This window comes from Theobroma cacao, chromosome 1, assembly GCF_000208745.1.
Source record: "Theobroma cacao cultivar B97-61/B2 chromosome 1, Criollo_cocoa_genome_V2, whole genome shotgun sequence".
NCBI lineage: Eukaryota > Viridiplantae > Streptophyta > Magnoliopsida > Malvales > Malvaceae > Theobroma > Theobroma cacao.
The window spans coordinates 4721878-4736837 of NC_030850.1; the positions used below are offsets into that span (position 1 = coordinate 4721878).

The following is a 14960-nucleotide window of genomic DNA, read 5'->3' on the forward strand; positions in this document are numbered from 1 at the left end:
CTAAGTTTCATATGAAATAAATTTTTATAATAAAAAAATAAAGAAACACAGCTTATAGTAATATAACATCGCGTATTATTTTTTTGTACGTGTAAATGTAACGTATTAAATTGACATTTTAAATATTTATCCTCATATAGAAATGTGAAGAATTTAAGTCGAATTATTATTCAACTGAGTTTTATCAGTTTTTTTATGTAGCGCATTTACGACTTTATTAATTATCTATTAACTCGAGATAGTTAAATTTCAAACTAATAAATGATTAGCATTAAAATTATTTTAATTAGCTTATAAAATTTTGCATTTGGTTTTAATAAATGTTCTTTGTTTAATTATAATGATAATTATAATCTTTCAAATTAATTAAAAAAATAATGTTAAATTACATCAATATAAAAAGAAATGAAAAGACCTTAGGCTCATAGAAAACATAAATATCCTCATTTCTCATGAAAATAAAATAAGAAAATGTTTGTAGTAGTAAGTTTATTTCCTTTTTTTTTTTGCATTAATTAAAAGATTTTCCTTCTATTTTCTTTCTTTTTTGGTTATGCCAGCCCTCTTCTCTCTCCCTCGTTTCTCCTTTTACCCTAAACTCAAGTTGTCTTCCCCTACATAAAGCTTCACTCTTTACAACAGTCTCTCCCTAGCCCCACACTCTCACTCTCCTCTTTTTGGCTTTATTGTATAATGGAAAAAAGGGTCTTCCCCACAAGCCACTGATAAACCCTTTTATACACAAAGCTTTAACCTTGATGAGTAGAGTAGTTTTTTTGGGGTTTTATAGTACCTCACTTTTTTAGGCCCCTCTCTTAAAAATGGCAGAAAATCTTGACTGTTCAGCCTCAAATCTTCTCTGTTCAGAGAACACAAGCTCTTGCTTTGATGGTGGTCTTGATTTTGATGCAATAAATGAGTTTGGGGTTTCCCCTTCCGACCACCACCTTAAAAACCAAATCTTTAATCAACAAGACCCTTGTTTTATAAACGATAGATCAACGTCTTTAATGGGTAGTTCTGGTTTTGCAATACACAGTGACGAGAGAATCCAGGAAATGATTGGAAAAGAGATGGAGCATTTGCCTAGAGCTGATTATCTTAAGAGACTGAGAGGTGGGGATTTGGACTTGAGTGTTAGGAGAGAGGCTCTTGAATGGATTTGGAAGGTTTGTTGGTTTTTGTATTTTCTTTTGTATCAGTTATATTCAAATGGAACTCTTGGCTCTTTGCTTGTTTGATCCATTGATAATTGTTTTTTCTCTGCCTTACTTTGATGTTTAACTGGTTTTTGTAACAGGGGTTTTGTTTTTCAACAGCATTATAGCCTTTTCTCAGCAAAACTGATGACATTGTGCAAGTTTTTTAGTTTTCTTTGGTTTTCTTATTTAATTTCTTTTTAGTTTTGTTACGGGATCTTCATACTTTGTTTGGATCAATCAATTACCGAGCTATTGATAGATTTTTGGTATTAAAGTTTGTTTTTTAATTATGTTTTTTTCTTTCATTTCTGGCGACTTGAAATTGCCATTGTGCTTTCTTTCTGCGTTTTCCCTTTTCATTCTTTATTTTTTAATACTGAATTGGACTATGCGTTTGGCTTATTCCTTACTGATAATGCGCTATGAATGATGGTCTCGTGGTTGGTTTATGAAACGGTTAAATTATCTTTGACTTACTTTTTTTTTTTCATTTGTGATCAACAGGCTTCGGCTTATTGCCGTTTTGGACCATTGACTATTTGCCTATCCATGAACTACTTGGATCGGTTCCTATCAGTTTATGAATTACCTGTAGGTTCACGAAGTAGCCTCAAGTTTGGTTCTTTCTTTTCTTACATCATAATCACAGCCACTGATTATTTGTTTTTTCTTTTTTTTTTGTCTTTGATTTTATTTCTCTATCTTTTGGGGCAACATGACATAGAGAGGTAAAACATGGACAGTTCAACTGCTGGCTGTAGCTTGTTTATCAATTGCAGCCAAAATGGAGGAGACTAAAGTGCCTCTGTCTGTAGATTTGCAGGTGATTAGAACATGTAGATTGATTTAATGTGTTTGGCAATAGATGTTGATCACTTTGTCTTTCTCAATTTGAGTTTCCTGATTGTGTGGATTTGTTGTGGGCAGGTGGGAGAACCAAAGTTTGTCTTTGAAGCTAAAACAATACAAAGAATGGAGCTTTTGTTGTTAAGCACATTGAAGTGGAAAATGCAAGTTCTTACTCCTTGCTCCTTCATTGACTACTTCCTAAGCAAAATTAAGAATGGTCAACATCCATCACCATCTTTGATCTCTAGTTCATTACAACTAATATTGAGCACAATCAAAGGTTTCTATCTCTCTGTCTATTTGTTGTCTAATTCATTTTTGTTACATTTTCGTTATTGAGGATTAATGGGGTTTGAACTGATGCAGTGTTTGGTGGGAATGAGTGCAGGTATTGACTTCTTGGAGTTCAGGCCTTCTGAAATTTGTGCAGCAGTGGCGATTTCTGTTTCAGGAGAAATGCAAACATTAGCCATTGATAAGGCTATTTCATCTTTCACCCTTGTAGAAAAGGTAAAAAAAAAAGAAAAGAAAACATTAAAAAATGGTGTGGTGCCCACAGAAGAAAAAACTCAAAGAAAGGACAAATTTGCTTTTGCCGTTAGGTCTTAGAAGATCTTGACTCTTGATCTTTTTTTTTTTTTTACTATTTTGATGAGTCAGTGAAATGAGGATTCTCTTCTGTTGCTTGTGGGATTTTTGCAGGATAGAGTGTTGAAGTGTGTTGAACTGATGAAAGATTTGTTATTGATTAATGGGTCTGCTAATGCTAATGTGGCAGCTCCCCCCTCAGCTTCCTCTGTTCCCCAAAGCCCCATTGGGGTGTTGGATGCTGCATGCTTGAGCTATAAAAGTGATGAAATAACAGTTGGGTCATGTGCAAATTCCTCACATACTAGTCCAGACACTAAAAGGAGGAAACAAGACAAACCATCCCAAGTGGATTTCAAGTCATGAGATCTGAGTTTCCTTCCTTTCACACCCTTTTAGTCAATCAATTTGGTTGAATGGGAATTTTGGTGTGGTTCTGGAGCACAAAGGGAGAGAGAATGGGATACAAAGAGAGAGTTTCAATATGAATAAATTTTTAAGGTGAAAAATGATTCAGCTTCTTCCATGCTTAAAGCATGAAAACCCGAAAAGATGTCACCAGCTGTTTATATAATCAAGAACCCTCAACAACAGCTTATAGTTTATCACAGGCAGAAGCAGTGGATGGTGGTCCACCCAAAAAATGAAGGTGTTGTCTTTTTTTTTTTTTAAGAAGGAAATACTACAGTCTTTTTTTTTTTTTTTTTTTTTTGGTTGTAGCTTTCAATTAAAAATGAGAGAAAAAAAATCAAGTCAGAATATATGTAGAGGGGTAAAAAGGAAATTCTAAGTTTTGTTTATTATATTTTTGTCCTTTTTTATCAAAATGGAAAATTGTAAGCCAATTACCAAAATATTCTTTCTGGCAGCAATTGGAGTGTAATTAACTTATGGACCATCCAATCCAAAAACCAAAAAAAGGTTGTTCATATCATAGTATGCTGCTGACATGAAACACGAGACGGTGTCGTTTATTGGCCGGTCTTGGGATCAGAAAAGGGCCTTAAATAGTTCCCCCTGAGTGTGTGGGCCCACAAAAAAAACATTTTGTTTTCGAGCGTGAGACCGGTCAACATCTGAGGTTTGGGTTGTGTTGTGTTTTGAGTTTGTGTCTGAATTCTGAAATAATGATGAAAGCAAAGTAAAAAGGAAAAGGCTCTGCGCATAAGAAACCTTGGGAATCCACAGTGCTGATAGAGACTGTGACTGCATACTTATTGATTATGGGCACTTAGTATCATGGCTCTTTCATGACTTCGACATCAACTATTTACACGTGTTCTTTCCCCCCCTTTTTTTATTTAAAAAAATATATAAAAGTCCCCCATAATTTTGTCTCTATTAAGACCTATTTAATTTATGTTGGTTTTTCCCCTAAAACATATTTTGCTCCTGAATGTTTTCATTGTAAAATGTAGCAACTAATGTCTTCGTCCTTATAAGTTTATCTGTCATTCACCATAATCATGACCTAGTTTACACTATTGTTATTTTTTTTTTTAACTATCTCTAAAGACATATTAAAATATATCATATTCACTTACATATATTAAGTGTCCCTTTTCCTTTTAAGTTTTTCTCCCATTATAACACCTTTATATAATTTAACAAAGCAATATCAATGAACTGAGAACAAAAAATAATGACATTAATGGATAAAAAAAATTACTCCCCTTCGTAAAAGTAAGCTTTGTACATAATTAATCAAATGAAATTTAATTTTAAGTTATTTACTAGAATATTACATAATTGGTAAAATAATTTTGAAATACGATTTAAAATTTGCAACTTACACGACAATGGATCAAATTTATCACTTTTTTTTATTCAGAAGTAATTTAATTATCACATTTTTAATTTTGTTTAAATATAATAAAAAATTAAATTTTTTTTGTAAAATATTTTTTATTTCCTCACAGAATATTCTTTTACAGTTAATTTTTATTAATTTTGAATCAAATTACAAAGCATACTATAATAATATTATACTCATTAAAAATGAGTAATAAATTTAATTTATCATCAAAAGTAAAGTACTAAATTTAGATTATTACAATATTTTTTTGCCATCTCTCTACCTCCATAACAATCTTCAGAAAATTATCTAATATTTTATTAATAATATAAAATAAGTAGGAGAACAAATATGAAATGCTTTTTCTTGTGATTTGGTGAGAAGCTATTTAGATGTATAGATTTTTATGTTTATAGGATGTGGAATCACTAAGGCTTGTCTTCATATAGATTCCTATGTCACTCAAACAGACAGAAACAATGCCTATCCTCTCCATGTGCATGATGGCAGAATTAAAATGGGTTGGTAGACAAAAAAAAAAAAAAAGACATGATCAAGAACCCCCAAAAAGTATCCACTGAGATTCTGCTACACTTTTCTTGGGAAAAAAATGAATTTTCCAGTCCAATGAGTGCAGCCTTTTACCTTAAACTGAAACTCAAAAGCAGTCACCCTTAAAAACAGCAGAGGGTACAGAAGAGTAAAAGAATGCAACTTTGACTGATTAACAACAGCTAAGCATGGTCAACCAGGGTTTATTAAACTAAAAACCAATAACCCCATTTGTAACTGACTGTGTCATTAAGGGATCCCAATGGGAAACAGGCATTTGTGCTAAGGACATCTGAAGGAGGGAATACCAACAGAAAGAAGTAAAAGACAGACAAGTGTCTTGAGACTGTTGCAAACTTATAAAATTTGCATTTGTAGCTAGCAAAAATGTAACATGGCCAGCTCATTCCTGTTTCTGAGCCTATGAGCACCTGATTTACAGCAAAATTTTCCTTTTGCGCACAGCTACACTTTCCTCTACATTTGGTTTTCTGTTTCCTTTTCTGCCCTACATTTGTCCTTGTGGGGACCCAAAGCTGCGGTATGTGCTACAGTCTTACTGCAAAAACTGGATTGGGTTGGTAGAAGAGGATCCATATCTTAAGAGCATGCAGTAAAAATTTCTCCTTTTTGAAATTGAACAACAGTAAATTTTGTGTTTTATGGGTACTCATGGTGAGAGGAAAGAGTTCGATGGTAGCCACATTTCGTCCCATACCTCCACCAAAGACTAGACTTCGAAACTCGAATTTTCCTCTTTCAACATACATTATAGAAATAAAAAAGAAAGAAAATGTTGCTATATATAACACATTGTCGTTGTTCATGGATAGTCCTAGGATAGTCCCATACCTCTTCCCCCCACCAGCACTCCCCAGTCTAAAATTTTAGCTGGACCGAAACTACCAGAGAGTAGTCTCCAACATGAATGTCTTCATACTAAAGCTATTAAGTAGTAATTAGGACTTCGATAACAAGTTTGTTAATGGCTAATTAGAGTCTAAGTTCAAATAAACAGATGGTGGACGTTTCTGTGCGGTGAACAGTGAGTTGTGGGTGTTGGTGCATTATTACTTACTACACTTTGTATATATATTTCATTTGCGTAACTTTGTGGGGATGTCTGAGGTTTGTATTTACCGAGAAAATGAATGTTGACGGGACGGGGAGGTGAGAAAGAGAAATGTGAGGGCAAAGAGTAATCAAAGCACAGACCAACACGAGACCCAAGAAGGAGAAAAAACACTTTTACTCAGTGTAAGTGTGTGCATGGTGGAGGTGGTGTGGAAGGAGATGGACAGAGGCACACAAGGGAAAAGAAAACAAAAGGAAAACAAAAAGAAATGGGGGAGATGGGTAAAAGGGGTTGTTCAGATTTCTCTTTCCGAGTACCAGCGTCCCTTTGCTTGTCATCTTCTCTTCTGCCTTTTATCTGTCTATTCCTTTTTGATGAAATAAAGAATTGGATTAAGGAATAAGTATACATACATGCATGTCGCTCCTTCAATTATTGTTATTGAAATTTTACTTTCGTTTTCAATTTAAAATCTTAGATTATTTATCAATTAATTTCATTGCTATAGATTATTTACTTAATTAAATGAAATATTAATCCAAATGATCAATACATAGAGACCTAGCAAAGTATCAAAATTTTAAGTGAGTTATAATGCATATTAATATATGATTGCTTGTTTTATACTAATAGTAAGTAATAATGACCTCCCATTTGAAAAAAGTTTGATACCATCTTGGCTTTTGCAACAATTGAGGCGAATTTCTGTCTTAGGAAATTAAAGTAGACTCCAAACTTAAAGGGAGCTAACCAATGTAATATATAATGTGGTTAATTCAGAAGAATTGATTCCACCGAACGAGAAGCTGATGAATGTGTTTGACCAGTCAGAATCAGCAAAATTTAATCCCTTGAATTGTAATAATAGTATTAAATCCAGAGAACCTAGTTTAACGAGTTCTAGCTAGTTTATGGGAACCCTTAACGTTCAAAGCTTAATATTCTGATTTTAAAAAATTACAACAGTGTTTGTTACATAAGAAAGAATTCCCCGTTTGACTGCATTCTGAGCCAAAAATGATTCCTAAAGACAATTACAGGGTGATTCCCCTGATGTTTTATTATTGTATTGGTGTTCTTGGTGAGAGCCCATGCAAGGATACTATACGTTAATTTTATTTATTTTTTAGTTTGGTGGAAATGTTATCTCTTGTTTTATTTCTTTTACAGCCTATGAGCAGCCTAAAATGAAAATTTCTAAAAGCTAGCTCGCTGTCCTTTAATGAACAATTTGGAAACTTAAATTTTCTCGACTCTTTTGATTAAACTAACCCCCTTGTAATTAGACAAAGTCGGGCTGGCCTGTAGAAGTCAAGCATCGATGCCACATGCGGCTGTTAGGGTCTACTTCCCGGGGATGAGAAATGACCTCAGGAATGGGGAAGTAAACATAGTGAGTGTTGCATATGCCAACTGTAATGCCACTATATCCAGCAAATGCACCATGAACCTGCAAATGCAAGCATCCATCCATCCATCATAATTCTACATTTCCAGAGATCAGTCCTAAACATATAATGTGCATAATAAATACCACGGCTTCAATCTTTTCAATAAAATTATAGTAAATCAACAAAGCCTAAAGTTATGTCCCTTTCTCCTTTTAAGTTTACCTACTACTGTACCAGCGTGAATATGATCTCCACTTTCAACTAGGGCAAACTTGAACAACCCTATATGCCAATATGTGCCAAGGACGTGACATGCTAGAACACTTGAGCAAAGACCTAGTTAACTGCACGCTTGCAATTGGTTGGCAACAGTGAACTTTAATGTAAAGATGACTGTTTAAAATCAGACAAAGTGGTGAAAACAAAATTTAAGGATTCAATATTTCCAGATTGTTTGGTTTCTAGTATTTAAGACTGCTTGACAGAATTTGTTTTATTGAAAGTGTTGGTTTCTAGTAGCTCAGCTCATTTAGCAGCTGCCTCTAAGCAAACTTGAACAACCCTATATGAATATGTGCCTAGGATGTGACATGCTAGGAGACTTAAGCAAAGACCTAGTTAACTGCAAAGCTTGCAATTGGTTGGCAACAGTAAACTCTACTGTGAAGGTGACTGTTTAAAATCAAACAAAGGGGTGAAAATAAAACTTGGGTTTAATTTTTCCAGACCGATTGGGTTCAAGTATCTGAGACTGCCTGACAGAATTTACTTTATCGAAAGTGTTGGTTTCTAGTAGCTCAGCTCATTTAGCAGCTTGCATCTAAGCAATACCAGTCATTTCCATGTTATCAGTTTCTAATATAGCTTAGATGGTAGGGGAAATTTATGGTATAGATGCTAGGTTCAAGCCATAGCACTCTCTTCTTGTATCAAAATGAAAAAGAAAAAAAAGTTCTGCAAAGCAGTCCAAATGCATTAATTGCGTTGGGGGGGACGAGGGGAAAGTAATGGAAACTTACAGCATTTTGTCCTAGAACAGTGCATAGAATTCCATCTGATGCATTTGCACGGCATGCACGGATCATGTATGTTGGATCAATATACTTGACATCGGCTGGGATGCCAATTTCCTTAAAATATTTCTTTGTCTGGCAGGAAGATAGTGAATTAGCATTTAGTACCATAACAGTTCATCAAATATACTTAGAGAAATAAACACATCATCCAATGAAAGGACCTATAAAGCAGATTTATGTTGCCATCTCTGAGAAACACAATCAAAAAGAGGCACCTAGGTTATGAAAGCATTTTTTCTAAGGGGCTAGGTGGTATAGCATTATTTTTTAAGTTTTTTAATGGGTTAAGATTACCACCTCAGAGAAGATTCTTACATCTTAACGCAGTGAAAATTACTATATAAAGATAACCAGCATCACTAAATGCAATAACTTGATCCACAAAAACATAATACCAATAAAAATTAGTAATCATCTTATCAGTGAATTTACTTTGATTTATTCTGTGAGATATGTGCATAGTACTGATCCATATATAATCAAAATCAAACCAAAAGCACTCTGACAATTTTGTGGGCAATCTAGCATATGAAATTGCATAATCATTAATAAAATGAAATTTTAACACAAAAAGAAAGGACAATTTGGTGATTATAAAAACTCATGTACCAATTCTCATTCAAGTCAATTAAATAATGCATGATTGGTAGCTTCACAAAGAGACGTAATCCCTATGGGACAGGGCTACATGCAGTTTAATCTTTCTTTTTGAAGATACTGAGTTACTTAATGGAAGAATGCAAATAACTGGACTAGGTGACTACAAATAAAAAATAATCTTACTAGATTTTTATTTCTTCAGCCAAAAGCTTGCAAATAAGCAAATGCAAGAAACAGTTGAAACTACAATGAAATACCTCTTGTTGGATATGCACACCGAAATCTCCAAGTACAATGTTTCCAGATGCATCAGTAGCATTAGTTTTCTCAACAAGATTCTGCAACAAAAGGCAGCACCTTAGGGAAGCTCAAATCACATATTTTACTCAGTATATCATGCTATCAAATTTGAATATCTCTTAGAACTGACTCTTCCTCTTCAAAGAGGGAAAAAGATGACAAACAATTCATTAAACAAACCTAAAGAGATACTCTGGTGCCTTAACTCCTGTTTTGAAAGTACCTAATATAGGAGGGGAAACAATATTCAACTTATTGGTGCTTTTATCCTTTCAACTAAGCAACTATGAATTTGACCTGAGCCTCACAACATTTACACTGACAAAACATCATATAATAGAGAAAACACGGGGAATTTATTTGTGAGTTAATTCCACATCTCTAATCCTCATAAGAACAGAGGTAGTTACTAAAACTGAGAAGGATCCAAAACTTTTAAAAAGAATTTAAATGAAGAAAGCAAAAGAATAGACAACAGATTAAAAATTGAAACATGAAAAGCAATAATAAATCAAACCGACAGCACGAAAAAGCTTAAATATTGTCAAACAAAAAAAAAAAAATCATCTTCTTCACCAATGGAAAGGTCATTGAGTTAGACATCCAAAGAGGGAGTTATTTGACCACTCTTACTATGCACATCAGAACCATAAATTTGTGATTAAAATACCACTTCCAAGAAGCACTCAAATAGCTAAATACATAAAGTATTTAGTCACCTGCCCAGCTCCTTCTGCCACACAGACCACAGCTGATCCCTTTGTCTCAATTAGGTATTTCAGATGCCTTAATACGCCATGAGGTCCATGCAGATGGAAAGGTACCTAGAAAATGAATAAGCTGGATGGATTAAAAACATGCAAGTGAAGACTGTGATGAGCATATGTGAATTCATTGTTATCAGTCAGCATAAATACCTCTGGAATCAAACATATATCAACTTGTCCACTAGCTAAGGATGATTGCATGGCTATGAAACCACTGCTACGACCCATCAATTTCACAATGCCAATTCCATGGTACGCACTATGTGCCTGGTAATTAATTGAAGGAGAAAAAAGAAATAGTAATAAGTTTAACATTGACGAATTAGTAACAGCAAGGAGTTTTTGCACATGAATTTATGTAGAAAGGAATTATATAACGCATGAATTCAAAAGTCAAACAAGATTTTTATATCAACACCAATAACCAAAGCTGATATACCTCAATGTATGCAGAGTTGATTGCTCGTTGTGCTTCTTCAACAGCAGTATCGAAACCAAAGGTTTTGTCCATCAGCAGAATGTCATTGTCTATAGTTTTTGGCACACCAACTACAGCCACTTTCAACTTTCTTTTACGGCACTGAAAGCAAAAGTGTAAAAGCATATATATTTAAGAAAACACAACCACCCCTATTTCTAATAAAGTTAGTTTTCACAACTTTCAGAGATTCTTAGTCTCAAAAGGAGATCCTTTAGTATCCCTCCTGATGTGATATGTTATTCATACATACAGATTTCTCAATCAAATTCAATTTGAAATGGAAAACATAGCTTAGAAATACCAAATATGGAAAATAAATCTGAATCCATTTCCGTAAAATCATTGAAATGCCATAAAGTTAATTAAAAGAGTAAACAAATTTATAAACACTAATTTGTACTTAAGGGGAGAAATTAAAAAAAAAAAAACCTAACCTTAGTTTCTCTGAGTCCCTACTTTGAATTTGGGATAGTTAAAACCGAGGAAATAGCAAGTTAAAGATTAAAAATAGTGCTATAAATGCAGAAGACATCAGATCTGATATGAACCTCATTATGTATAGCATTGGCCCCAGCATGAGTACCATTTCCACCTAGCACAAAAAGCATGTTGATTCCTCTTTCCTGACATCAATTTTAGATACACATCAGAGACACTACATACTTGGCCTCTTGAAAATTTTAATTCGATATCTACAATGCCTTCAAGACAACTGTAAGTTAATCTGATAATAGTAAAAGATTTTGAGCACCTCCATTCTAGTGACAATTTCGCTGACAGGGGGTCCTCCACGTGAAACTCCTAACAAGCTTCCACCTGAAAGGTGAATATTTTGGACTACTTTCCTTGACAGCTGGAAATCAAAGCCAAATTAACAACAGAAAATCTTGGATGAAACAATAGATATCAACAAACCATTATTAGGGAAGAAACACGGCTTACCGGCATTTCAGATAAGTCTTTGTCAGAGAATCCACGATAACCAAAAGGAATCCCCACGATGTTTTTTACACCATATATTTCCAGTGTGATGACAATCTGTACAAGTTTAATTATTCAATTATGTACAGAACAATAAAGACTAAAGCATCAGATTTCAGAACAATATGAAACTTCAATTCAAACCAACTTTTATTGGGCTAAGATCCAATCATTGTTACTTCACCAGTTTAACCTACCATGAAAGGGAGAATTTTAACTATAATCTCAATTAATATATTGTAAATACCTTTTTTTTTATATGGTATGCTAACAATGAAACGTGAAATAATAAATTCATGGAATTTTGTACAAACTCATATAAAGTAGGCAAAATTACTTTGTCCAAACAAAAAAACAATTACTGTTGTTCAGTTTTCTAGTAGAAGAAAACCCTTAGTACACGGTGTATGGAAATTAGACTGAAACTATTTATCAAGCCAACAGTCAGAGGCACATTCCATGTCCTGAATCTCATTCATTAGGCACCTCAAATAAACTTTAGATTTTTGCAGGAGACAGAAAATTAAAAACCAGTTAATTCTTACATAACTACAGCGATGAAAGTATGCTGGTTTCAATCGAATAGATAGCCTAGCAGTTGTTGATTATTACAAACAGGCGGCCAGCAGCAAAATTGAAATTTAAAAACGACACTGACCTGCCTAATGACATCATTGAGACCAGGGCAAAGCCCACCACAAGTAACAATTGCAGCTTTCACTTCTTCTGGTTTGAAATATATTTTCTCTCGAGGCCCAGCACGATGAACCCTAAGATGACATGTCATTTCACATAATATTACAACTGCCAAATGAACTTCACTGTTGCAAACATTAAACATAAAGAAAGACTGCCAAATGAAATTCAATGTTACAAACAATAAACAAAGACAAAGAAAAGGAAATACACAAAATGACAAGAAATGTAGACACATGTGATGAGATTGGATCTAAAATTACCAATTCTCTGAAATCAAAACAAAAATTGGAAATAATAATGATAAAACAACATAACATTATTTTACCACAAATTATTTCAAATACCATAGCATGTAATGAAAGTGTTGTAGTTAATGCAATAGAATGCATGGCTTGTCAATTTGCAACACCTTATAATTCAGTTGAGAGTTATATTTACCATTGTTCAACCCAAGAACAGTTAGGATCTATGCACTCAGCACCAGCAGATGTTGGAGACGAATAATGTATGACCTGAGATATTTAAAAGTTCAGAAATTGTGACCGATGCAAAATTAGACATGGATACTTGACCAAAATAATTGCAGGCTTATTTCCATAGAGCTTGACGAATTCAACTGATGTCTTGATTTAAGATATAACAGTGTTAATCAAGTAAAAATTTACCTTTAAAAGAGCAAGACTTAGCAGATTTCTTTCTTAAAATTATTTATGCCAGACTTTTCAGGTGATTTTGAATTTTCTTTTCAACTACCTATTCTACAGCTAGGATGTTTCAATTTTGAAAACTGAATACAAGGATAAATTTAGTAAAATGATCTCCAAGCTCTCAATGAAAAGCATAAGAAAATTTTCAATTCTTCATATTACAATTCAGCACTTGATCGATACGGCATATATTGAAGAAACTGGTTCAAAAAAGTGAAATTTAAAATATAAAATGAAAAATTTTTACCTTAAGAAGTACTCTATCCTTATTATTTATGTAACCATGCCACTCCTCATCCGATGGATAACCTTCTGCAAAATCCTCAGTAACCGGAGTTCTGTAAGAAAAATCAAAATAATTAATTTAAATAATTATTTTAACTACAAATCAATAAATAATTAAGAAAAATCAAAGGCGATCAAACATCGGGAAAAAATAAACAGAAAATTTTCAAGCAAATTCCACTGGACTCCAAAACGAAGAGAAAAAGAAAGCTACTACTGCATTTTACATGTTTCTCACTCTTGAAGTAAAACAAATAACAATTCCAAGTAAAAACCAGCTTAAAACATTGAAGAAAAGAATAAGGAGGAGCAAAATTACTGTATTACCTCATTCTGAGACAAAATGTGGAAGGAAAAGAGTGAGCATCGGGAAAAATATCGGTGATGTGAGGAATATTAAATCGTTTTTCGAAATCTTGCTGGAACTTGGACTTCCAATCAGGATCGCTGAAATCGATGTTATTGTTCGAGCTTTGACTACATTCAACCTTGGAGAAAACTCTACTCCTCCTCTGCGATCTTAGTGTACGGAGATTCAAAGAACTGAATCCATGGCGGTAACGGAGGAGACGACGAGAGACGTTGTCGTTTCGAGGCAGAGTGAACTTTGGGGAAGAGGAAGTGGTGATCGCATGGGAGAGAGTTTCCATGAAATGACAAATAAAGTCGAGATTTGGCTTCCTTATTCTTTTTTTTTTTTTTCTCTCTTTGTTTTGGTCGTTGCAGAGAATGATCGACGGTCCTTTTGGTCTGAAGTACTGGAGGGAGTGAGAAGAAAAGGAGGAAAAAGGAAACGAGACAGAGAAAGCAGACAAATTGAAAACGGCAGCCGGTTTTGGCCGTACAAACTCCAAAATTTTTTTGGCTTATAAAACCGAGGAGGCTTTTCAAAGTTCAACGGGGTAGGAGTTCTTTTGACCAAATTAACCTTTTGTTTTTCCATTTAAAATTAAATCTCAATTTGCATGCAATGGTCATCAAATTGCCAATACATAGATAATAAAATAAATAATAGTAATAATTACTACTCTAAATCTAATCTCTTTATACTATATTTTATACTATAAAAACAATAACATGTATATTATAAAAAAAATTATATTAGTAATTGTTAATAACACCTGATTTCTCTAATTGCGGTCATCAAGGAAAGGAAAATTTTGCTTCTTTGTATTTCCTAAAAGATGTAGCTTTATTTGGATAGATTCTGCTTTCAACTTTTTCATTAACGAATAAAATGGTGGATTATTAGTTGAAAATGGAATTGGATTCCACTGTAGCGGCAGGGAGCCGCTGACTCGTTGATGGAGTCAAAGTACTTGGCTACCTACCACAGCCATGGGCCATGGGCCATGGGCCACGGGCTAAAAATAAAAGCTTATAGATTCGCATCTCTTGTTATTTTTCGCAAAGAGCAAAGTCATGACTGGTGACAGCTTGCGGTTTGCACTTTTCTATCCTCTGTTCCGCTTTCAGCATTTAATTACCAACTCCAAGTCTTTTCTACCTCTTTCATTTTTGACCAATCTGTTCTCTTCTTATTATGTGAAGACAATAAGCTAAGAAAATGGTTCTCTCTCTTTTATTTAATTTTATTTCCTTTTAATGGAAG

At 33.9% G+C, this 14960-nt stretch overlaps 2 protein-coding genes across 2 annotated transcripts; one reads left to right on the forward strand and one right to left on the reverse strand.

Annotated features, from left to right (window-relative positions):
• On the forward strand, positions 567 to 3579 carry LOC18611480 (cyclin-D4-2). Its single transcript, XM_007047753.2, has 6 exons — positions 567 to 1169; positions 1707 to 1793; positions 1927 to 2025; positions 2130 to 2331; positions 2440 to 2561; positions 2754 to 3579. Exons 1-6 carry the CDS (start codon positions 822 to 824, stop codon positions 3003 to 3005), a joined length of 1110 nt encoding a protein of 369 aa, XP_007047815.1. The 5' UTR covers positions 567 to 821; the 3' UTR covers positions 3006 to 3579.
• LOC18611481 (ATP-dependent 6-phosphofructokinase 5, chloroplastic) lies at positions 6970 to 14198 on the reverse strand. The gene is made up of 13 exons (XM_007047754.2): positions 13676 to 14198; positions 13311 to 13401; positions 12795 to 12868; positions 12316 to 12427; positions 11619 to 11714; positions 11428 to 11529; positions 11225 to 11299; positions 10635 to 10775; positions 10346 to 10462; positions 10148 to 10252; positions 9386 to 9466; positions 8472 to 8600; positions 6970 to 7511 (listed from the first exon to the last, which is right to left on the reverse strand). Exons 1-13 carry the CDS (start codon positions 13996 to 13998, stop codon positions 7344 to 7346), a joined length of 1614 nt encoding a protein of 537 aa, XP_007047816.2. The 5' UTR covers positions 13999 to 14198; the 3' UTR covers positions 6970 to 7343.

Excerpts from the sequence above, each read along its gene's own strand:
- LOC18611480 (XM_007047753.2), top strand. The coding sequence starts at position 822 with ATGGCAGAAAATCTTGACTGTTCAGCCTCAAATCTTCTCTGTTCAGAG. Across the intron at positions 1,794-1,926 it reads TATCAGTTTATGAATTACCT|AGAGGTAAAACATGGACAGT; the intron begins GTAGGTTCACGA and ends AACATGACATAG. Across the intron at positions 2,562-2,753 it reads CTTTCACCCTTGTAGAAAAG|GATAGAGTGTTGAAGTGTGT; the intron begins GTAAAAAAAAAA and ends GGATTTTTGCAG.
- LOC18611481 (XM_007047754.2), bottom strand. The coding sequence starts at position 13,998 with ATGGAAACTCTCTCCCATGCGATCACCACTTCCTCTTCCCCAAAGTTC. Across the intron at positions 9,467-10,147 it reads TGGCAGAAGGAGCTGGGCAG|AATCTTGTTGAGAAAACTAA; the intron begins GTGACTAAATAC and ends CTTTTGTTGCAG. Across the intron at positions 7,512-8,471 it reads CTGTTCTAGGACAAAATGCT|GTTCATGGTGCATTTGCTGG; the intron begins GTAAGTTTCCAT and ends TTGCATTTGCAG.